Source organism: Phyllostomus discolor, chromosome 2, assembly GCF_004126475.2.
Source record: "Phyllostomus discolor isolate MPI-MPIP mPhyDis1 chromosome 2, mPhyDis1.pri.v3, whole genome shotgun sequence".
Lineage (NCBI taxonomy): Eukaryota > Metazoa > Chordata > Mammalia > Chiroptera > Phyllostomidae > Phyllostomus > Phyllostomus discolor.
This window is the reverse complement of record NC_040904.2, coordinates 26,366,044-26,391,393: the sequence shown is the minus strand read 5'-3', so window position 1 is coordinate 26,391,393 and position 25,350 is coordinate 26,366,044. Positions and strand designations below refer to the sequence as shown.

Below are 25,350 nucleotides of genomic sequence, written 5' to 3'. Positions count from 1 at the left end.
ATGCATTAATATAGATACTACTGATTTTTACATGTAAATGTAATACTTAAATTTAAATTATTTCTTGTAGCTAAAAATGTCAATTATCATTTTCTCTTTACAGTGGGAGAAGATGGACAAATAAAAATCTGGTCAAAGACTGGAATGCTAAGATCAACTTTAGCTCAGCAAGGTATGTATTATAATAAATAAAAATGTCTTAGCATTTTCCTTTAACAATAGTCTAATATCGTTTCTGAGACTGATTTTGGTCAGTTTCAAAAGCTAAAAATCTCATTTCTATTTACACTTCTTCCTCTTATTTTCCATGTTGCCTGATGGACTATGGTACCTGTGTTACTCAAGCCAAGAAATATACGAAATACTCAAGAACTTTTTCTTTGTTAGTGAATCCATACAAATATGGTTAAAGGCTAATGGTTCTTATATAAATAATTCTGAAGCATTATGAACATATCCCATCTAGAATAGGATTTAGTATCTGCTTAAGTGAATAATAGTAATTGGAAATACTAAGTTTCTCCTGACTTAAAAAGTCCTAATCACTTCATAATATTATCACCCTTTCTAAACTATGTTGTATATTGAATTGCTATACAATGGAGGGGAGCAGATGCCCTGATGACCCAAAACTCGGTAAGCTGCAGCTACTTAGAGCAGCCCCTCGGTTTTCTATGTTAATTGGGAAGAAGTGCCCGTAGAGTCAGTCTATAAAATGGTCATTCCTGTTGGGGTTTAGGTTGTGTAAGATTTTTTTCCTGTATAGCAGATTTATTTTCCTAATTACATTTACCAAGGAACAATAAAGCAGATTAATGTTGACCTGAGAATGTATCAACTGATCTTCAGAGACAGGTTGCCAAAAAGCTGCTTGCAGACTGCTCTTCAGATTATATGATAAAATCATACCGTGAAGCATTTTCAACAACTGACTAATAAAAATTTATAGATTTCGCTTTTAAGTTGTTTATTCTCAGGATAACGTTAAAATAGTTGTTTCTTTTAGTTACCCATTAACCAAACGTTAGCAGAGGAACCAGAGTACTAGTTAGGACTTACTCCTAAAGTTAAATCTTCCCTCCAGATAATCTCCAAATAGAATATTTATCCATGAGTAGAAAATTTAGAGTTTATAGACACATTCATGGGTGAATTTTAGTTAAAAAAAAAGTCAATTTATTGTTACTTGAGTAATAAAATGCACCTTTAGAAAATAAACTTTACTTTAGTCTTCTAGCGGGCCTGGCGATTTACTTTTGGCTTCATACTTCTGTTAGGGCTAATTATTTGGCATTCTCACTTTACGATGTCTGACATATGAGCAGCTGACAGAATTCCTTCAGAGACCATCGCCTTCTTGGAGCTGGGGCTGCAGTTCTTTATAGTTGCTGCTGCTGCAACATATCCTTTTTTCCTTTCTTTTTTCTTTTGCTAAATTTGTTGTCTACAGAAGACACAGATTTTCAGAGAAATTCTGAAAGCTTATATCACTTCCCACTATATCTGAATTCCTGCCTAAGATCCTTCATCAGTGCACCCCTAAGGCTCCTTCTGTTTCAGTAAATTCTTCCCAGACATCTTCTTTTACTACCCTTGGATCCTCTGTTTTGGGGCCTTCCAAAGTCTAAAGTTGAAACTTAGAATCAGTTGTTTAACATAAACATTGTTAATCATAGAGAGTAGGTGACAGTACTACAGTTTACCTGTGTAATGGGTCTGGAAACGAAGCTGGTACTTGTTTTACTCTTCCTGAGAAAATGCATTTAGAGGCCCCAGATTGGCAAGGCTGTTGGAAATACAATATATATTCATAAATTAAAGACTTTATAAATTAGAGGTCACAAACCAGGTGGCTTTTGGGCTGAATCTGATACACTAGCATGGTACAGACCCAATATTACAAACCAGGACATTTCACATACAAATTTGGATTTCTAGTGTCTTGAAAAATTGGAAGATCTGACAACATTGGGCCTGCTTTTTGGAATGAGTACAGTAAGCTGGAGTTCAGCAGTGGCTGCTCGATTTTTAATTGGATTTTAAACTTCTCATTTTTCTTACACTCACTTCACTCATTATGTTACATGGGAGAATACACCATAAATCTGAAAGTATTTCAGTTTGAAACCCCTGCCTTTAATTAATGATCATTAATTTTGATTGGTAGTGTGTACCTTGCAGGGAGCACTTAAATCTTTTTATTTTATTTTTAAGTATTAATTTTTAATAGATAATACAGTCACATGCTTCAGAATTTAAAACATATAAGAGGGGATAAAGTTGCTTTTTAAATGTTGTTTTGATCTCTCATATTACTCCTGTTGTCCAGCCACCCAACAAACATTCCCAGAAGCAACTAGTATAACTTTTTCTTGCATAACAAATCTGCTTTTATATATTCCTTTTTTTCCTTTTACAAACAAGTGGTTGCATGCTGTCTACTACAATGTGCTCTTTGCTTATTTTTACTTGAGTCATGAACTATCTTCGAGATAGTTCTATATAGTTCTATATCAGTAAATACAAATCTTGAAGTTGTTTTTCAAAGTAAATGTACCATTTTATATTCCTGCTAAAAATATATGAAGATTTCCATTTCTCCACATTATCAACATTTGTTATTGGTTGTGTTTTTTATTATAATCATCCTATTGAGTGTAAAGTGGTATCTCACTATAGTTTTGATTTGCATTTCCCTGATGGCTGATGATATTGAGGATATTTTTCTGTGCTTATTGGCTATTCATTTATCTTCTCTGGAGAAATGTCTATTGAAACTTTTGCACACTTTTTATTGCTGAGTTGCAAGAATTCTTTGTATATTCTGGGTAATAGACTTATTTGGTGTATATTTTATCCATTCCATGATTTTTTTAAAACTGTCTTGATATCTTTTAAAATAGAGAAGTTGTGATGAAGTTCAGTTTATCTATTTTTTCTTTAATTGCTTCTGCTTTTGGTGTCATATCTAAGAAACTATTGCCTAACACAAAGCCATAAAGATTTACACCTATGTTTTCTTCTAAGAGTTCTATAGTTTTAGTGCTTGCACTTAGGTCTGTGATTCAGTTTGAGTTAGTGTTTCTCTATGGTGTTTATTTTGGAGAGGGATGAGTGGTTTTTTTTTTTTCTTCCTCCAAACTACATGGGTAAATAGGATTCTCTTAAAAGCCAAAATGCAGATTATATCATATAATATAGGTAATTTTATTATATATTCATATCATATAATGATACTTTCCGTCAACATTCTAAATAGCTATAAATTCCTTAACATCAAATGGCTGTGAAAGGACCAATCATTTTTATCCTATTTGAATTCCATTTATTCTTTTCAACCTCAAGACTTATGTTAATTATAAAATTAATGCGCAAAATTAAATTAGATTTTCTTATTTTAGTTAACCTCCTGGTATTTCAGTGGGGCAGCCTGATTATCTTTTCCTAGGTGAAGGATTACAAATTGACTAGAGAACCATGCAACTAATTTTTAAGTTTTAGTCATTGGTGCAAACCACACTTCTCTAACAAGGCACAGACTTTCCCTGTTGTATCTTCGAGAAAAATTGTTAGAGAAGTTAAGTTATAGTGACATTAACCTCAAAGGGAGAATTCCTTATTTATAAGGTTTATTTGATTTATTAGAAACTACAAGGTTTGAGGGTTTTTGTAAATCTGAATTACTGCAAGCTGGATGCTGAAGGCTCAACTAAGGTCATGTGAGGTGGAGGTGGGGGACATCTGCCTCCTTTGAGGGAAAAAAACTAAATTTTGGCATAAAAATAAAATAAAATAAGCCTGAATTATTATAAAACTTGGAATTTAGTAAACAGTGTTGAAAGCATTCTTGTGATTTTTACTCCATGTTTATGTTAATTATACTCATTTCTTGATGAACGCAAATTAATTCCTAAGTTAATTTTTTTATTTTAATTGTTGTTCAAGTAGTTTTCTGTCTTTTACTCCCATCCCAGCCAGCCCCCACAGTGCTCCCCACCTCCCTCCCATTTCCACCCGCCTAAATTAATTTCTTGATGATTGGAACCAGGTATACAAATAGACAAAGTCACAGTCATTACCTTCTCCTCTGATGTAGAAGAAGGATTAACCCCAAGTTTTGGGGGGAAATTTGACTTAGTTTAAAAAAGGATTCTTACTGGTACCTTTGAGGAGTTGTTTTTCCTTTTTAGAGAAAAATAATGTATAGGCCGGGGGTAATTATAATTAGGCCCTATCATGTGTTACATTATATAGTATTTTAATTATAGATTAAAATTGGAACAGAGTATTACAAACCTTTTCCACACTATATTCAAATGGAAGAATGCAATGACAAAACATGGAACCTGTCCATAATGAATTTAGTGAGAGGAGTTAACTGGAGGTACAAAGAACTATAATACAGGGCAGAATGTGCTCATCGCTATAAGGTGCTGTGGGAAGACGAGGAAGGCCAAGATCAATACTTATGGGGGAGAAAGTATCAGAAAAGCTTCCTGGGAAAAGTTGCAGCATCTTTTGGGTGGGTTTTGAAGGATGAAGAAATTAGGTAAGGAGATGTATTGTTTCTGTGGAGGACATTAGATGATTAGAGGCATAGAGGTGACCAGCATAAAACATGGAAGTCAGGTGAGTGGGAGTGAGAGCATGCCCTTCGGGCCAAGGGGTAGGCTGTGTGAGGGACTGCCCAAGGGACGAAGACACTGACAGTCTCAGATGCTTCATGGGGGGGGGGGGGGGGTGGGGTTTATTTCATAAGCCTTTTATTCTAAAATCTTGAAAAAAATTGAGCATGAGAGTAAGAGATAAGGATGTCTTTTAGGAATATTACCTTAGTGATAATATGCAGGATAAATTAGAAGAGTTAGAGATTAAATAAGGGTGGCTACTAAGGAGGTTACTGAAATATTCCATGTTAGTGTGGATTTAGGTTTAAACACCAAGGCAGTGGTGGTGATAGTAGTTGGAAAAAAAAAGAATCGTTTTTCGTGGCTGAGAGGAATGGGTACCCTATAAGAGGGAAGAATTCAGAGGGAAGAATAAATGAGGAGATATGTGTGCAGGGATGATAGCTTTGAATATGTAGAGTTTGAGTTCTGACATGTTGTTGGGGCAAGTAGAAATATTGTTAGAGCTCAGAGGTAAAGGCTGAAATATTAATGTGAGAGTCAGTTACAGAAAGGTAAAAGGTGAAGCTAAGGGGGAAACTGAGGTACCTAAGGGGGAGGTGGCTGATGGAAACTAAAGAAACAAAAGTCTCCATTTAAACTTTTTCTCTGTATTGACCCAGTGACTTACATAACCAAAAAGTTCCTTTTTTTAAAAGTATATTTTATTGATAATGCTATTAACAGTTGTCCCATTTTTTCCCCTTTATTCTCCTCTACCCCCCTTCCCCAGCCAGCATTCCTCCCACTCAGTTCATGTCCGTGGGTCCTACGTATAAGTTCTTTGGCTTCTCCATTTTCCATATTTTTCTTAACCTCCCCGTCTGTTTTGTACCAACCTATTATGCTTCTTATTCCCTGTACCTTTTCTCTTATTCTCCCCTCCTCCCTACTGACAACACTCCTTGTCATCTCCATTTCTGTGATTCTGTTCCTTTTCTACTGTTCTAGTTGTTTGCTTAGTTTGTTTAGGTTCAGTTGTTGATAGTGAATTTGTTGTCATTTTACTGTTCATAGTTTTGATCTTCTTTTTCTTAGATAAGGCCCTCTAACATTGCATATAATAAGAGCTTGGTGATGATAAACTCCTTTAACTTGACCTTATCTGAGAAGCACCTCATCTGCCCTTCCATTCTAAATGATAGCTTTGCTGGATAGAGTAATCTTGGATGTAGGTCCTTGCCTTTCATGACTTGGAATACTTCTTTCCAGCCCCTTCTTGCCTGTAAGATTTCTTTTGAGAAATCAGCTGACAGTCTTGTGGGAACTCCTTTTTAGGTAACTGTCTCCTTTTCTCTTGCTGCTTCTAAGATTCTCTCCTTCTCTTTAATCTTGGCTAATGTAATTAGGATGTGCCTTGGTGTGTGCTTCCTTGGGACTCTCTGAGCTTCCTGGATTTCCTGGAACTCTGTTTCTTTTGCCAGATTAGGGAAGTTCTCCTTCATTGTTTTTTGAAACAAGTTTTCCATTTCTTGCTCTTCCTCTTCTCCTTCTGGCACCCCTATGATTCAGATGTTGGAACGTTTAAAGATGTCCTAGAGGTTCCTAAGCCTCTCCTCATTTTTTTGAATTCTTGTTTCTTCATTATGTTCCAGTTGAATGTTTATGTCTTCCTTTTGCTCAGAATCATTGATTTGAGTCCCAGTTTTCCTTCCTTCACTATTGGTTCCCTGTATATTTTTCTCTGTTTCACTTTGCATAGCCTTCACTTTTCCCTGTATTTTGTAACCATACTCAACCATTTCTCTGAGCATCCTGATTACCAGTGTTTTGAACTCTGCATCTGATAGGTTTCCTTTCTCTTCATAGGTTAGTTCTGTTTTTGGAGTTTTTATCTCTTCTTTTATTTGGGCCTTATTTCTTTGTCTTTCTGTGCCTGTTATGTAGTAATGGGCAGAGCCTTAAGTATTTGCCAAGTCAGGGCAACCCATGTGGCTGCTTTGTGGCACTGTATGTGGGTAGGTGTCGCAGAGGTAACAATGCCACTTGCTCAGCTCTAGGCTAGCTTTCTGTCACTTTCCCCGATACCCACAAGAAATTGGCCCCTTCTGGTGCTGATTTCTGGGTGGATGGGTTTGCTTACATTCTAGGACCTTGTGGGTCTCTCCAGTGGACTCTCCTGTGAGACTGGGAGTTTCTCCTGCTGCTGCAACCTCCACAGGTTTTTACAGACAGGGGTTTTAAGGATTCCTTTTCCTGCTCTGGAACCCTGGGTTGCACAGTCTGTCTTGCTCCCCAGTTTATCCGTATGCAAATGTGGGACCACCAGCCACAGCCTTGCCTGCCTGGTCCTCCAGTTGCTACCTTGTCATGCATCCTCTCTGCCCCTGTGCCCATCTCTGCTCCTCCTACTGGTCTGGATGAATGTTTCTTCTTTAATTCCTTGGTTGTCGGACTTTCATACAGTTTGATTTTCCTGCAGTTCTGGTTATTTTTTGTTTTTAAGTTTGTTGTTGCCCTTCTTTTGGTTGTTCAGGGAGGCAAAGTGTATCTACCTATGCCTCCAACATTTTGTCTGGAAGTCCAAAAAGTTCCTTTTTTAATTTTATAAATCGCACTTGATTACCAATTGTTAGTACTTGCCTGTACAAATAGAATAAAGAGAAATAATTCTTGGTTTTTAAATTTTTAATGATTTGGTAACAGCAAGTAAAAAATTGAGAACCTACTAGCCACCATAAACAACATAATAAACAAATGGTTGCTTATGGCATTGCAAAGTAATTTTAGTAGTAGTCACTAACAGGTAGTGCTCATATAGTGCCAGACTCTGCTCCAAGCACTTTCCTTATATTCATTCAGTGTAAACCTATATTGCATTCAAGGCAAAGATAACTAATGCTTCATTAAAATAGTGAAGTGTCTGTTTCAAAAGCATTCTTAAAAACATTCAAAAACAACATTTTTAGGGGATACCTTTTAGTATGAATGTGAAAAACATGGTATGTTTGACCAGGTACTTCCTTAAAACAATTGAAATACATATTTGTCTCCTCTTCTGTGGTTTAAAATGCCTTCAACAGGTTGAAAGAATTTAGATAATTTGTTTTACCAAGAGATAAGGGTCTGACATTTAACACAACCCCAGGTGCATGTGGTTTCTTAAAAAATGTCAAAAAGGTCACATGGTTATATTGTACAAAGTCAGAAAAACAAGATCTTTTTGAGTGTCTTAACTGAAATGGAACATAAATAAAAATTCCCAATATAAAAAGCAAACAATTTCTTATAATTTTTTTGTTTTTTATCTATTTTTCTTAATTATGAAATAAAAACATAATTTTTTACATAATTTTATTACATAATTTTATAAACATTTTGGTTTAAAGTTATTCAGTCTTAATAGCTAAATTTATTTCCATGCTGACTTTACAGAGTGAAGTATAGCACTAATAATTCAGTGCTTTAATAATGTTTCTTAAAGAATTTAAAATATTATAGATTTGTTTCAGATGTTAATGGTATAGATTTCATCATAATAGAAATAATTACGTTTTTTCTAAAGCTAATTAATCTACTTTCAGTAATGATCCATGTTGGAACCACGCAAATTGGAAGTTATACAGCAATGTGTAGTACATCTCCTTTTGGAAAAGAAAACATTCATACATACAATAGTTTCACACTTAATATTTTATTACAAATATAAAGAGTGACTATGATGAGACTTCTCTTTGTTCTTGATGTTTTATCCATTTTGAATATTGATGGTTAGGAAGACTAAATTCATGGGACATAGCTAGTGATCTTCCTTAAGGTTATTTATCATAAATAGCTCAGTATTTGTTTTTTGATTGAAGGAATGTGGTTCAAAATCACATGTTATAACAAAGGAGTTACTTTTTCTCCATAAGCTTATTTTGTTTTAAGCCATAGTTATTATATCTGTTTCTTTAACATTATTATTGTCTAAAATATTGTTTTATAAACAGGAAATGAATAATCTTAATGTCCCAAAAGGGAAAAATAAGTATTCTGAAGATCTATACGCTTTATCAACAAGGAAATGGTGACACAGCTGACTTAATGGGGCCACAGATTCAATGCTAAAGAGGACTGAAGCATCCGTAGCTCCTCATCCTATACCCCAACTGTGCCTTTTACCACAACTAAAGGGCTAGAGTCACATCCTGTATAACTAAATGGGAGCTGTAGTTACTGAATTATTTCCTTGGGTATAGATGTTTGTTATCATTTAGTATGTGCTCAGGAAAGTGTAATTTTACTGAGTGTATTCATGAAGATTTGATAATCTATCATTAAAATCTATTTAATATTTTGCACAATAATTACAACTATAATAGTGAAAATAAAGAGGGCCCCTATAATACTACCTCTTTATCAAATAACTTTTCCTCCCCTGTTCCCTTCCAGTCCTCATCTGAGAACCACATTGGAGATATGTGAAATTTTTATTTACATTTCCTGGGGAGTTTATTAGCACTTCATTCTGTTCATTTAGAGATTTATTTTTTAAGCCCTGGTCAGCTCCTGGCTACTCCAAGAAAATGTACTTATTAAGTACAGAAAAAGGAGAAGTGCCTTCTGAGATTGGCCACATCATGGGCCATCGGTAGGTTCCTCTGATGACAGAACAGCCCTAGGTGTCATTGACTGGATAGGATATTTAGACCCAGTACGTTTCTCCTAAACTGTGGAAGGCATGCTTCAGGATTTTTTTGGACTAGATCTAAATTAGACTTTCTAAGTCTTGTATACCATTGAGACTTGCTTACAGTTGTGTTTTGGTTGGAAAAGAAATAAATGGCACAAAAAAAAAGAGTGAACACAAGCTTTTACCTGATATATATTTCATATTTCATAGATTAATTTTATAACCTGATTCACTTTCCTCATGAACAGCTAACTAAATCAGACAGCGGATATCGATTTTTAATGCTTTCAATAGATAAGGTATTCATTTTTTAAAAAAACCTAGGCTCACAAAAAGTATAGCCTTCCAGAAGATATTAGGTAATTTAGAAAGTAATTGAGTTAGAAAATACTACCCCTAAATTCCTACTCTAGGACATTGAAAGCAGTATGAAATTTAATGTATTGATAGTTTATGGTATGATAGGTAATTCGAACTTGCATCTTTCTCCTGGAAGTGGAGTCAACTTTGTCCTGGTTATAGGATGTTTGAGCCCTTAGCCCAGCTTTTAGGCTAAAGCCACACTTGATTGATAGCAAGACTTTTCCCGATCTGATATTTAATATGCCATTTGTGATTTCATAGGTGGGAGACATAGGTCATTTGGGGCTTTGGTGGTTTCTATGCATTAGGCTACTTCTTAAGCAGTGGATGAGGGGAAGTTCCGTTTCCTGTAGCAGCATCAGGAATGGGACTTATTTATAAGGTGAGTATACCACATGTATTTTTGTGTGAAAATTTAAGTCAATTTATGCATTGAGTCAGTTTAAACTGATGGCTATTGATGATGGGAAATGGTACCTCTTTATGTATTAAAATAATGTAGTATATTTATTTTATATATTTCAGTAGCAAAATATTTTAAATTCCTAAAAACTGCATCTTTTCTGAGAAAACCAAAATTAGTTAAAACTATAGTTTGGCAGTTGTCAAAGCAGATTTTCAATGGTCAGTGTTAACCCAGTCTGTATTTCAATATAAGGCTCTACTCACATTTAAAAGGGCTTTTGAATTAGGAGGAAATGAAATGACACCCCAAATTACGTTTTTGATCCTCTTAACAATCTCTCTTTTTAAAAGACATGGTAAAGTTGATCAGGTTTTTTTTCTTTTTCTTTTTTACAGGAACACCAGTGTATTCAGTGGCGTGGGGCCCTGATTCAGAAAAGGTTCTTTATACAGCAGGCAAGCAGCTGATCATTAAACCTCTTCAACCCAATGCTAAAGTTTTACAGGTACTTCTCAGGCATTTGTAAATTGTTACCAGGATTTGCCAGACTGTTAAGTGAGAGGTCATTTTCTTAGTAGTCCCTTTCTTCTGGGTGGTCTTTTTACAGTCTGAGGATTTTCAGTGTGTGGTTTTATCAGCCTTTTTTATAGAATTGGGAATATTTGGCTATGTTGCCAACAAGGTTCACTTCCTCCTTATTCCAACTCACAATTTACCAGTAAATCATAAATGTGTTTTGAGTTACCAAATTGTCATATGATTTGGCACAATTGGCAATTTAGCAGAACCAGTCTCAAATGTATAGATTTGAGACAAAACAAGACAAAAATCATGAAACTTTAAAAGTTTGTTTAGACTATTTTTTATCATCATGACTGTCATCTTCCTGCTTCTCCTCATCTATTCAGTACACGTGGGGTTTCTCTGAGACTCTGGCATTCTTTCAGTATTTTGGGAATGGAGGCGTAATCAGTGTAGAACAATTTAGAATAAATCAGGTAATTTTACCAATTACATAGAAGCAAAACAATGGTGGCAGTTAAAACAGGTCAGCATAGGACAGATTAATGGAAAACCTTTAAGCCTATGTCCAGAATTTTGATGTTTGATTCCAGTGGTAAAAGGAAGAATCATTTTCTTTATTTGTTGATAATAATACAGTGTAGTGGGGTGAATAAGAATGTAGGCTTTGTAGTTAGTCGCCTGGGTTCAAGTGCAAATTATGTTTTTGAGCCTCAGCTCTCTTGTCTTAGTTGTGATACTTGATAAGATTATTGTGAGGATTAAATGAGTTAAATTACAGAGTGCTTAGGACAGTACATACAGTAAGTGTATTGAGTGCATACAGTAAGCATTCAGTGTAGAGGGATTGTTATTGGAGTTATTATTAACTTATCTCTACCTTGTAGTCAGCCCCTAATACATTAGAGCAAGGAGGTCAGAAAAAGATGTAGAATGACTAGGTCCTGGTGAAGGGTTTTGGTGCTGGAGATTGATCTGCTACAGTAGGTTATAAAGGTGTTTTAAGAAAAAGCATCAGATTTAACAGTTGAGTAGATACAGATTTGGGGGAGTAGGGAGATCAAAATGACTTTGAGATTTCATATTAGTAACTTATTTATAGATTATGCTATATATCATGTGGTCAGCATACATTTACATTTTTCCTACATGCAGAACAGTCTGCTAAGAACTGTGGGGCAAACAAGAAATAAAAGATATATAAGTTCTTCCTCTTAGATAAATAAGGAGAAGAATTTGGGCAAAAGGAAAAAGCTGCAAAAGAGAACTAGTTCTGACTGCCTTTAGCCAAAGTTCTTCCCTACCACTTGCACTCAGAAAATCTGCTGTGAAATTATATAGCAAAAAACAGGCAAGATGAATCTTTTAGTTTAAAATTATGTGATTGGAAGATGCTTATGTCACCACTGGTAAATAAAATTATAATATAGTGGTTTGGTAGAGCCTTTGAGCTGGGAAGTAATGGAGGGAAGGAAAAGTATCTAGTGCCAAAGTTCAGCTAGAGTAGAGAGGAAGAGTTAAAGTATGGTTAGTAACAGTGCAAATTTTCTATTCCTTTTAAAAAACTAAAGCTGTGACAGTGCTCCCTGAGCATAAATATATACTCAAATTTGGATTGTCCAAAAAACAGAACGCTTAATTCTCGATTGTAGAATACAGTTCAAAAGTATATATCTCATTTCCTATAAGAGCTCTCTGGACTTACAGAGACCCAGAATGTGGTTTTATAGTGAGGAGACATTTTTTATTTATTCAGTTAGTGAAAATGTAGTGCATACCCACTGTATACCAGGCAGTGTGCTACCTGTGAGATATTCAAAGTGAAACAGAATGTTCTCTGGTGTTAAGGAGCTTGTTCAAAAGAATTTCATAAAATGACCAACATTGAGAAATAAGTGAAAACTGTATGTTGTATATAATAGTAATATATATAATAGTACATATATGTAGTATATAAATTTATATCCTAAAGCATAGTAGAGTTGATCCTTGAACAACCCAGGGATTAGGAGCACTGGCCTTTGCACAGTGGAAAATTCAGTTATAACCTTCTATTCTACAGAACTTAACTGCTAATAGCCTACTGTTGACCAGAAGCCTTACCAATATCATAAACGGTCAATTAACACATATTTTGTATGTTATATGTACTACATACTATATTAAAATAAGGTAGAGGAAATATTAAAATCATAGGAAGAGAAAATACATTTATAGTATTTATTGAAAAAAATCCTCATGTAAGTGGACCCGTTCAGTTCAAACTCATGGATCAACTGTGTAAGGGAACTTTAAATCATATTTTGTTTCTAACTTTTGAATATGCAAAATTAATTTTCATAGCTTTAAAATGAAACTCTCAAGACTCTATGTGTAGATCTAGCTATATATATATGTCTGTCTATATATTGTTATTTTTGTCTTTGCAGTTTATTTTAGGACATTGGGTTAATTTAGCTGGAACTTGTGAGAATTATTGCTTTTTAACATGTGTTACCAAAACATGGTAACACATGTTGAGAGAGCATGTTTTTATATATCTTGAATAAAACAAGCTATGAATTGTTCTTATTTGGGCCTAATTTAATATTTTATTCTGAACACATTAAGAATAATAGATTGGGAATGGTGTATAGAGAGAGCCCTTAAAATTGATCACAATTTAATATGAAGTTAAATGGCTCAGACACTAATATGTACCTTAGAGGCTTCAAGGAAAATTAATTATTTTTCAGTTATATTGTTCTGCCTAAACATGGTGAAAGATAGTTTTTAATTGCATGTGTAGTAATGACTAAATGGATATGTGAATTATCCAAGGACAAGATTATTTAAGGACAAGAAAATATCTGTGCATACTTTCTGGATTGCCAATTTCTGGGTCACGTGTATATACATCTATATATATGTGTGTAGAATATATAAATGTCTGTGGAATACATCCTTTTGTTTTATGCTAAGTGCAGCAGAAGATTCTCACAGTTGTTCAGTGACTACTGTAGAGACACAAGGGTAAAGAGAACGAAGCTTAGGGGAATATGCAGAAGGGAATGAAGAGAGTACTAAAGAAGGAGGGGCACAGGGTTGAGGGTGAGAGGTGGGGTTGTGGGGCAGGTGAAAGTGGTGGCAGGAAAATGGAGACAACTGTACTTTAACAACAATAAAAAAAAGAAAAGAATAAGTTAATAAGAATGAAAGCAGTATCAGTAATGGATCCAGCTGTACAAAGGAGAGCAAGCTTTGGATTTAACTTAAGTTTTGGAGTACATAACGTTCATTCCAGTCTTATCACACAAATATCAAACTTGGAATCATTCAGCAGCAAGTGATTTTCCATCTGGAGTTCAGGCATGTGAGGAAATTTTTAAGGATGTAAGCTATACTTGGACGTCAGCTATATAGTGGATGTCCTAGTGCTAGGTACTTTCATTAGTTTAGGTTAGAAATGAAACAGGCAAGTGAGGTTATGCGTAATGGCTATGAAAGGAAGATGGGAATCTCCAAGGAGACCACAAGAGAATCATTAGAAAGAGGCAAAATGTCTTTTCCTATTAAAAAAAAAACTTTGGTGCTCTTGAAGTTATAATTAATATCTTTTTTTTTCATAGTGGAAAGCTCATGATGGCATTATTTTGAAAGTAGATTGGAACTCAGTCAACGATTTAATTTTATCTGCTGGTGAAGACTGTAAATACAAGGTACGTATGTTTGAATTAATCACCTGGTTGTAAGAGTCAAATTTAGGTGAAAAGTACTTAGTATCTAAGAATACTCTTTTAGTCCTTCATTTTAGCCATGTCATTTAACTCTAATAATTTAGCAAGTTGTTATTTTATAATTTTAACTGGTATTTTAAAGTGCTGATTTTCTCATTGACCTGTAGACTTTGATTTTGTAAGTATCAACATAAATACAACTTCTAGTTTTAGTGACTCAATTTAAGATTTTAAAAATCAAGATTATTAGTTAAACATTATTAGCTTCAGACCAAAATAATTTGGGAGGGGGGATAAAATTTAATGTAACTGTAGTGAGAGGAAGTTTAATTTAAATAAATGCTTTTAGAGAAAGTTGATAGAGCATTTGTTGGACAAAAAGAATTTAATCAAAAACGCAACATCTCAAAACTTTATTACATTTAAATGGACTCAGAATGGTAGGTTTTATGATTAATCAGAGATTTAGTAACATCTGAAAATTATCACATTGTTACCATAATATATATATTTTTGAGGTATTTAGGTTTCAAGAAATATACCTTTTTCCCCCTTTTGTGATAATAAAGACATTTAATTGTTAATATTGTAAAGCAGTGCTTTCCAAGTCTTAACTTGATATCTCACTGTAAGACAAACTTGTTTGTAATAATGCGGTGGTGACTGTTTTCAAAGATTTTTTAAAATTTGCTTTTGTAGGTATGGGATAGTTATGGCCGTCTTTTGTACAGTTCACAACCTCATGAGCATCCTATTACCTCAGTTGCCTGGGCTCCAGATGGAGAATTATTTGCTATTGGCTCGTTTCATACCTTACGCTTGTGTGATAAAACTGGGGTAAGTTATAGTGGTGAGTAGTCACAGATGTGCTGTCATAAATGTGGTAATGCACAGCACACCTGGCTCTCAATCATTTTTTCCAGTAAATTGCTTTTTAAAAAAAATTTGTATTTTTTTCCATTACCATTTATTCCCCTTATATGGTCCCCAGTCTTTAAAAAAACATTTTCAATGATTGCGTTTGACTGAATCTGCAATTCTGATTTGTCTTCCTAATATACTGGTTCAATTAATTCCAGATTTATGGAACCAAACTCTTTAAGTTTGAAGAACAGGTATATTCTCTCCAATTTGTCTTTCTGGAAATACTTATTTTAAGCATGATTATAAAAGATGGTAAAGTATCTAAAGTATTAAAATTCATGCTCAATCAATATGGAGAGTTCAATTGTAAACATTTTTTCAATTGTCAAATATGTTTCATACAAAAATTTTGGTTTCATATTTTTGGTAAAATACGGTAAACTTAAAAACTGGCCATTTTAAAACCAAAGGACTATTTTTTTTGTTAAGAGTTCCGTGTTTGAATGCCTGTGAGACGTTTTCCTCACGAGAGAATGTGCCTTCTGCCACGCGAATTCTGTGTAGCACTTCAGCACACAGCCAAATGCAGCAGCGTTTCCCAGCTGTACTTGAAGAATAAGTCGTTTCGTTTCCAGAAATAGCAGCTCTGTATGAGTGTGGCTCTTCCACACTATTTCTATGAGGAAATCACGTAATTTGTTCTGTGGCTTATTTTCCTCCATTGCAAAATAAGACTGTTAACTGAGAATTTTTAGCACTTTATAAATGATCTTTTAAGTTTTCTGGTTACTTGTTTTTTATTACATAAAATATAAAGTCCTCTGCCTGGCTTTACAAATTCTCTGAAACCCGGTGCCATACAATCCATTTATAGTCTTTCCTTCTTACAACTCCTTCTTAATTTCTGTCTGCCCACATCAGGTCCAGCACTGACTCACGAATCCTCTGCACTCACTGACTTTCTCAGTCATTTCTTCATGGAACGCTCTCCCTCTGTCTTATACTTACTGAGAACAACTCACTCTATAAGGCCCATCTCATGTTTGACTTCTTTTTCATGGTTCCTTCCACAGATGATCTAAAGTTTATCTGTTTTTCTAACTTGTCACCTAGGTTTCTTTTTTCTTAGTTATAACATCAGGATAATAGAGCACGTGATCTCATTTTCATCTGATTTTTCTATCAATGATTCTGTCTATAGAATATCTACTCACATTTTCATAATATCTTGTGCTCTTACATTGTCCATTTTAGTTTTATATATATTATTTTTTACCCCCTAGATAGTTTATAAGATCCCATGGTTAGCCCTGGCTGGTGTGTCTCAGTGGATTGAGTGCCAGCCTGTGAACCAAAAAGTTCCCAGTTTGATTCCCAGTGAGGGCACATGCCTGGGTTGCTGTCCAGGTCCCTGGTGGGGGGGGTGTGAGAGAGGCACCCACACATTGATGTTTCTCTCCCCGTCTTTCTCCCTCCCTTCCCCTCTCTCTTTAAAAATAAATAAATAAATAAACGAACAAACAAACAACTCTTTAAAAAGATCCCAAAGCTCAAGGATTCTGTTTTATCTATATAACACAGTAGATACTCAATAATTCACTAATAAGTCAATTTAAGCATAATACTTTTGCCATTTTAATGAAAATAGTTAAACATTTTAAAAGCTTGGGGCATCGAGTTGATCTGAATACATGAATTAAAGATTTACTTTATTAAACATCAAATCCATTTTTAGAATGTTAATCTAGAAAACAACTTTCTAAAAGGATTTGGTTTTTATTCAATAGACATTAAATATATACTATTCATCAAAGTATTTTAGAAACTAGGGATGGAAAGCTGTTAAGATTTTCCTTCAAGTTGTTGACAGTCTTGTAGAGATGAGACTGGGATTTAAAGTGCAGCGTGGTTAGTGCTCTGGAGGAGGCTTGTTCAGTGTAAGCACTGTGAAGGCGTGGCAGGGCCTAACTCTGCAGGGGACATTAATCGGAGAGCTGAGGCTTAAAGAATGAGTAGTTCTCCAAGTAGTTGCAGGCAGAGGGAACCTCTTGTGCATCAAAATATAGGAGAGTTTGGTGCTTTTTGTGCAGTAAGATTTTACATGGGATGGTACCAGGAGATGATACCAAAAAGACATTCTCAGATAAGATCTTGTTTGCCATGGAAGAGTTTCAATTTTAATGATTTTAAATCTAATTATTTTCTGTGGAGCCTCCTAAAGTGGTGCTTTGGGGTGGAAAACAGGGGAGAGGGCTGAGTTCTTGGTGGTCCTCCTCTTCACCCACAACAGAGAAGCTAAACATTGGTCAGCTTTACTATTAGCATCCAATATAAGATTTGCTTTAAACAGCTAAAACAATGCAGTTGGAACATCAGTATGTCAGCCGGTAGAGAACCTTGGGTGGTGGGTAGTAACACAATACTATTCACATATTGGAAATACTGCTTTAGTTTCAAAGGAAGAGTGGTGCAGGCAACAAGTAGGGCCTGCTCTCAGGTAAAAAGTTGTAAAAACATGGAATTTCACTCACTACTGTTCCCTTCTCTCAACCATTGACTCCCCTCAAGTTTCTGACTGCTTTTTTAAAAAATCAACTTTATTGAGATATAATTCACATATTCTACATGTATCCACATGAAGTGTTCAGTTCACTATTTTTATTATATTCATAGGATTGTGCAAGCACCACCACACTCTGTTTTAGAACATTTCCCTCCCCTCTAAAAGGAATCACATACTCATTGCCAATCTCTGTTTCTCCCTAAGTCACTCCCAGCCTCTGGCAACTACTGATCTACTGGTACTTTCTTTTATATGGATTTGTCTATTCTCGCCATATAAATGGAATAATACATTATATGGCCTCTTGTGGCTGGCTTCTTACATTTAGCGTAATATTTTTAAGGTTCATCCATGTTGTAGTATATATCAATACATCATTTCTTTTTGTGGACAAATAATATTCCATTATATGGAATATTACATGAATATGACATGTTTTGTTTATCCATTTATCAGTTGACAGACATTTGGATTTGTTCAATTTTTTATCATGAGTGATTCTGCTATGAATGTGTCTAAGTTTTGTGTGGAAATATGTTTTCATTTTTCTTTGGTATAAACTTAAGAGTAGAATTACTGGGTTAAATAGTAACTGTATGTTTCACTTTTTGAGCAATGGCCAAACTATTTTTCAGTGTGGCTGTCTGCCTGCTTTTGATTTTTCTCCCGTGTTCAAGTAGTTGTTTTTGTAGTTCGTCTTTAGTATACAAGTATGAGAAGGCTGGTCTGGTAGCAGCTATTCTCTGCATATCAAAATTTTATTTAAAATAATTGGTCATGAGTTTTTGAAAATTAGTTTTGCACATTTGAGAGCTGTGCTAACTAGTACAGTGGTTCTCAAGGTGAAGTGGACAGGGAGGGCTACCTGTCTGAGGTTCACTCTGCACGGAATTGCTCAGGGAAACAGCCAGGTGACTTGGACAGTAGTTCACAAAACACGTGCAAACGGCCAATACAAACACAAAGGGATGTTCAAGTTAACTAGTACATAAATATAAAATAAAGAAATAATGATATATTTTACCTACTAGGTTGGAAAGATTAACAATGACTTAAAAAACCTTGGGTTTACTCAAGTAGAAGGAAATGAGCTCTCTTATTTACTGTTGGTAGGAATGTGAATTGATTCCATCTTCTTGAAGAGTAGTTTAATAATACATACCCAAGTGTTAGACTACCCATTCCTTGACCTAAGGATCTGAATTATAGGAATTTTCTCCAAAGAGATCACTGTACAAGTACACAAAGATGTATGCATAGCAGTTTCATCATAGTGTTGTTATAATAGTGAAAATTAGAAATAAATTAAATGTCCTCATGTAGGAGACTAGTTAGGTGTTATTCTATATACCTAAAATGGACTACCCTCAACTCCTAAAAATGGAGAAGGGTTATGTTTAAAAACCTGGAAAGATATCCATGATAAGTTACTTAATATAAAGACCAGGTTATAGGAGAGCATTTTATTCTAGGATCCCACTGAGGAAAATAGTATAGCCATGTGTCTGACTGCACTGCTAGAGATATACCCATGGTTGCTGTATTCTATATCTTTTACTTCTTTTATGATTTTGTATAGTGTGAACTTTTCTTAATGAAAGGTGTCAATTATACAGGTATAATAAAGATCTTTAATATGTTCTCCAGTAAAAATGAGCAAAAAAGGAGTGATGTCACAGAAAATGGTGGAGTAGGGAGCTCCAGGAATTGGTCTGTCTACTCAAGCAACCATTAAACTGGCAAAAAATGTCAGATTCAACTTTTTTAGAGTTCTGGAATCTATTTTAAAACTTGTAGCAGTCAGGGGGAATGCTTAATGAAGAGAGAGACTGCTAAATTTTGGTAAGAAAGCATTGTGGCATATTTGCTTACCTGCTCACCATCCCTCATTCCCAGCTTGGCTGTGGCCATGGGGGAAGTAGCCTGCATTCTGGTGAGGCTTGCTGGTGCTGGATGGGAGAATATGAACCATGTTCTCAGAAAATTGTGGTTGTACTTTTTGACCTGTCTGGTGGTTCTCAGAGGGATTGGCGCAGAGGCTTGTCTTTGTTTTGCTTCCTTTGGATATCTCTCCAAGCTGGAGTAGCTTCCCTTGTGGCCTTCTGCCAAAACCAAAAAAAGCATACCCAACCCACCTGGGGCAAGCAGAAGACAGACTAAAAAACCTAGGAAAGAGGGGGCTGAAGAGGAAGGTACATGGGAGAATGAAAGCTTTGGAGGGTTCTCACATATACTGAGGAATCCAGAGAACAACACACATGCCCAGAGCCAGACACAGGCTCAGAAAAGACCTGAGGGGATGCTAGCTTTGTAGCATGGGCTGATCTTTGTGTAGAGCTTTGCATCACAAGCAGGAGGTGAAGGATAAGGAAGAATTATAGGTGGCCTGGCTAAGTGTGGCTGGAGTCCTCGAGCTCAGAGCCAATTGGCAAAGAGGGGAAGAGTATTTTTTTCTTTCTTTTTGGCTCTGTCAGGTCACAAGCTAACCCCTGAGATAACGAATGGAGACTTCAGTGACTACACATGAAAACAATAGTCTTGGCAAAAATAGTTTGGAAAGTCACTAAATAAATAATGAATACAGCCCTCAAAAAGCAACAACAGAAAACCTGGGGAGCGGGGAGAATCTGATTTCCAGCGTTACCACATTATAATATCCAAAACATCTACTTTTCAACAAAAAAATTACAAGGCATACAAAGAGGCAGGAAAGTATTGTCCATTCACAGAAAAAAAAGAAATAAAACCATCCATGAGGAGGCCCAGCATTAGACTTCAAGTCTTTAAAGACAGAGACTTTAAATCAAACATAAAGTCTTTAAAAACAAAGACTTTACATCAATGGTCTTAAATATGCTCAAAGAGCTAAAGGGCACCAAGAGGACAAGATCTGGACAAATAGAAAGGATCAATTAAGAGACAGAAATTATAAAAAGGAACCTAATAGAAAATCTGAAACTGTAAAAAATGAGCAAAGGATGAAAGAAGTACATTGTAAATATCTCTAGAACCCCCAAATATGTCCAGTCTCTTCAATAATGAGCTTCATGCAAAAAAAAAAAAATTACAGAGCAATGCTTTTTCGCACTTACCAGAGAATGGGAAAATGGGCTTCCTCATAATGCACTGAATGCAACATTTATTGGTACAACTTTTCTCAAGTATAATTTGGCAACATTTATCAAGATCCTTGAAACTTTTGACAAAACTATTGTACTTTCAAGGAATTTAAAAAATGTGTTACATGTTAATTTGCCCATTTATTTTCATATTTACTAATTCCTTCACCAGTATTTGAGTCTACTATATGCTAAGCACATGCCCTAGGTGTTAAATAGTCATAAACAAAGTAAATTGCTCTGAATTTTTATTCCAGCAGATGAAACACTATAAGCAAACAAACAAAATGAATATGTAGTATGTTTAATAGTAATAAATGCTACAAAAATAAAACTGGGTATGGGAGATGGCATTATTTTAGATGTGGTCAGGGAATATCAGATACAAACTAAATGTACATTATTGAGTGGTTAGTAAAGGAAATTATGGTGTATGTGAATTACTTATGGCAGAAAAATTAAAAGCCATAGTACCATATTTTTTCTCTAGATTCTATAGTATTATTTTTACCTTTGATTTTTAGAAGGCATGATTCAAATATATAAGGTAAAATCTTTCAAAATAACATAGTCATAAATGAATATGCAGAATGTATTAATGAATTGCATTATATTAAATTAGATGTAATGGAAATCAAGGGAAAATTTTGAATGTATAAGGTACTTCTCAGCACAATTAAAAAGGTCTATTGACCTTTTAGCTTTTACTTATCAGCAGGTGGTGCTATTGCTTGTGTAAGAGAGAACTTACTGCCATTCTTATATTCTCTGTGTTTGAATATCCAGTTTGTCATTATAATAAAAACATTACCCTCTGTTCCTTTATACTTCCATTCAATTAATTGCAATGATTATATCATCTGCAGTAACTGGTCTTACTGTTACATATAATCTTTTGTTGTCAATTATATAAGTGATTTTCAACCTTTTTCATCTAATGGCATACTAAACTAATAATTAAAATTCTGTGTACCCCAAGAAATATTATTTTTTGCCAATCTGTCAAAAAATAGGTATAATTTTGATTCATTTATACCAGACAGCTATGATTGTGCTGGCTGTTGACATTTTTTACTTTTGACTTTTAATTAATTAATTTATTTTTAAAGATTGGGGAAGGGAGGGAGAAAGAGAAGGAGAGAAATATCAATGTGTGGTTGCCTCTCACATGGCCCCCACTGGGGACATGACCCACAACACAGGCATGTGTCCTGACTGGGAATCAAACTGGCCACCCTTTGGTTCACAGCCCATGCTCAATCCAATGAGCTACACCAGTCAGAGTGACATTTTTTAAATTTGACAATCTAAGGGAAAAGAGGTCAGTGCCCCTGACCAAATAGTCAGATATTGCATGTTTTAAAGATTCTTGTGGCAACACCGGTTGAAAATCGCTGATTTATATCAACACCTAATTTAAGACACTCTGCAATTTGCTAATTCCTGGTACATTAGAGAGAATATTGATTTTAAGAATCATTTAATGTACCTTGAAGAAATGTAAGAAGCTTTGCATCTATTTTCTCTTCCACCTAAACTTAATGTGTGAAAACACACTTACTTTTATGACTTGAATTATTTGAGGATCCTTTTAACGAAGTATATTTATTTAGGAGTAAAGAGAAGGGTGAGGTAGGCATTTAAGAGGTACTTTTAAAAGTTATTATTGTAAAGTCATGTTTTTTAGTTTAAATATCTCTTATTTCCCTATTGGAAAATAATCTGCATGCTTAAGCAATTTGACAGAGTACAAGAAAAAAATGGCCTCAAAGGCATGTAATATCATAGTAGGTCAACACTCTATAGACACATTTTCAGTTGTTGTTCTTTCTAGTATGATTGCCTGTTTTGTTTTGTTTTATTTTAAGGTAGGAATAGCATTGGCATGTTTGTAGAGCTCTGGAGTCAAGACTCCAGTGGTGAATTTACAGAGTTAAAGGCTTCTTCTGGGCCTTCAGTTTCCACATCTATAAAATAAATGGGCTGGGCTAAGTGATTGCCTCCTTTTAACTTCACAGTTCTTTGAGATCTTTTCCATGGGCATTGAACATAATGCTCGCTTCCTCTCGTGGGTAGCATTAGCATGTTGTTTGTTTCTTTGTGTTTAAGTATAAGGCTTTTGTATATGAGAGGCAGCCCTGAACATGGCATGCTAGAAGTGGGAAAAACTGAAGCAGGGCTGGAGCTATGTGGCTGGTCCTGTGACTTCAGAGTTACTCTACATTTCGTTATAGTTGCATACAAGTAACAGAAGCCATTAAGCAAGGAGAGGAATTGGTTAAAATGTTATGGGAATATCTTCCAGAAGCCAGGGAAGGATGTAGCTAGGCTTTAGGAATCAGAAACTGGAGTGCTTCGAAAACACAGAAAATGTTCCCTTTGTGTCTTTTGCCTCTGCCTGCCTGTCTCTGGCCCGGCCTCGGTAAGGTGCTCCTGGCCGATCTAATCACATGTGCCTGGGCAGGCTGCACTGTGCTGTGCAAATATGGCTGCCAGGACGCTAACTCGGTCGCCAGAGGGACAGCTGGTGAGGTCCAGGTGCTGAAAACGGAGGGAGGCAGCCAACCCAGGAGGTTACCTTTTGTGTTTGAAGCCAGCTTAGCCTAATTGGCCAACAATTTTCAGTTTAATCCTCTGAGAGATTTCTTTTCAGAGGAATAAATTTCTGCCTTTATAGTGAAAATTAGAATTATATTTCCAGGAGTCATAAAATATAAACTGTAAATTAAGGCAACTGTACTTCTTAACAGTGGGACCCTCGTGTCTAGACTTGCTGTAAGAAACTAGGCAAGCATACAAAAAAATCAGTTCTATTATTACATAATTTACTTTTAATCTTTGAAAAATCAACACCTAACACATAGTAGGTATTCCATGAATGTTGCATTTTAATGGATCATTATGTACACAAAAGATTTTGGTTTGGTTTTTAATGACATTAATTTAACTGAATTAAAGTAACTCAAGTAGCATTTTGACTAGTTCATTAGTTCATTACTAGAGTTGATCCCGTTAGTCAGTTTGGTTGATGTTTTTGAGAAAGTTAGTTTAAAATTTCTAAATGTGATATCCTGTATAAATTTGAATTTGATTTTTTAATTTTGCTGCCGAAAGATCTCAATTTAACTTTCTATGTGTAGAAGCAAAGAATTTTACTTCTGTTTGAGAAATGTTCTTTAGATACACATACACTAAAATTATGCAAAAGCTTCTGTTTCACATGGGCAATCCAGCTATGTCGTTGTTCCCTTATGCCACTTTGGGGGGGAAAGTGGTGCAATCTCTTGTCTAGTATTTTCTTCAATTTATAAATGCTTCATAAATCAAACTTGTAACATTTATACATTTTGATTTGTCATTGCCAGAGGTTCCAGTCATGTAAAAAATTTTAAATCCTTTATTCTGATTTAAGAAAAGATGTTCTTTCATTTCATTGTCTTTAGTTAAATTATTTTTCCCTTCCTCTCCATCTACTTTTTAAAGAATTTCATAGATTTTTCTAGACCATTAGGCCATATCTAATTATTTGAAGTATCATCTGATAGGGGTTATAGATTTGATGATTTAAAATTGCTCCATAAGGACTTTTTCCTCAGTATTCTACAATGCTCACATTTTCTCTGAGGAAGGTTCCCTCTCAGTCTAATTTCTCATACTGTTGGGAGACAGTCATGAAAAATGATGGCTTTTTTTTCTCAATATAATCTCAATGCTTTTGTACAATTCACATGATAGAATAGTAAATGCATATTTTGTTTGATGTCATAAACCTATTTTGCTTTTTTCTTAAAGCAACTTGTTTAATAATTTTTAAATGTTTTCTTTTGGATATCCTTGATAATTCAGTACCACATGAAAAATCCCAGATTCTATTACCATTTGGTGACAACATGGTCAAATCATTGTTTAATTACCTTTTAATTGTGAAAATAAACTTTTTGAAAGCCCAAACCATAAATTCCAAACTACTTAAAAATATTGTTTTTTGTATTTATGCTTATAAATGAATCTAAATCTTTAAAAAAATGAATCACCTTTCAAAAAATCCCCAAATTGACTGCTGTAATTTAATGGTAGGCCAAATAATGGGCTCCCAGGGATGCCCACGCCCTATCCCCAGAACCTGAACATAGGCAACCTGAAAAGGCAAAAGGGATTTTGCAGATGTGATTACAGGTATGAACCTTTAGATGGTAAGACGTGCTGGATTATCCAGGTTGGCCCAGTCTGATCATGTAAGTCCTTAAAAGAAGAGAATCTTTCCTAGCTCGGTTAGACAATGAAGCTGGAGAGACTCAAAGAGCAACTCATTCTACTTCACTGCCTTTAAAGAAGGAGGGAGCGGGTACGCTCTCCCTCCCGGGAGCACACACCAGCGACTTTTCGCTCTCCCCTTGTTTTCCCTCACAGGTATGCATCTCTTAAACTCTGAAGATCCCCCTGAGACTTGCAACCAGGGGAGCAATGGGCAGGGGCAGCTCATCCCAGGCTAACCCCCTGAACCTGTCTCCAGGG

At 35.2% G+C, this 25,350-nt stretch overlaps 1 protein-coding gene across 1 annotated transcript in view; it reads left to right on the top strand.

Moving 5' to 3' along the window:
* Positions 1–25,350, top strand: part of IFT80 (intraflagellar transport 80) — a 107,570-nt gene that overhangs the window by 26,285 nt on the left and 55,935 nt on the right. Inside the window, exons 5-8 of the mRNA XM_028504881.2 lie at positions 104–172; positions 10,447–10,556; positions 14,182–14,271; positions 14,989–15,126. Coding sequence (XP_028360682.1) covers positions 104–172; positions 10,447–10,556; positions 14,182–14,271; positions 14,989–15,126 — 407 coding nt within the window. The remainder of the gene's footprint in view (positions 1–103; positions 173–10,446; positions 10,557–14,181; positions 14,272–14,988; positions 15,127–25,350) is intronic.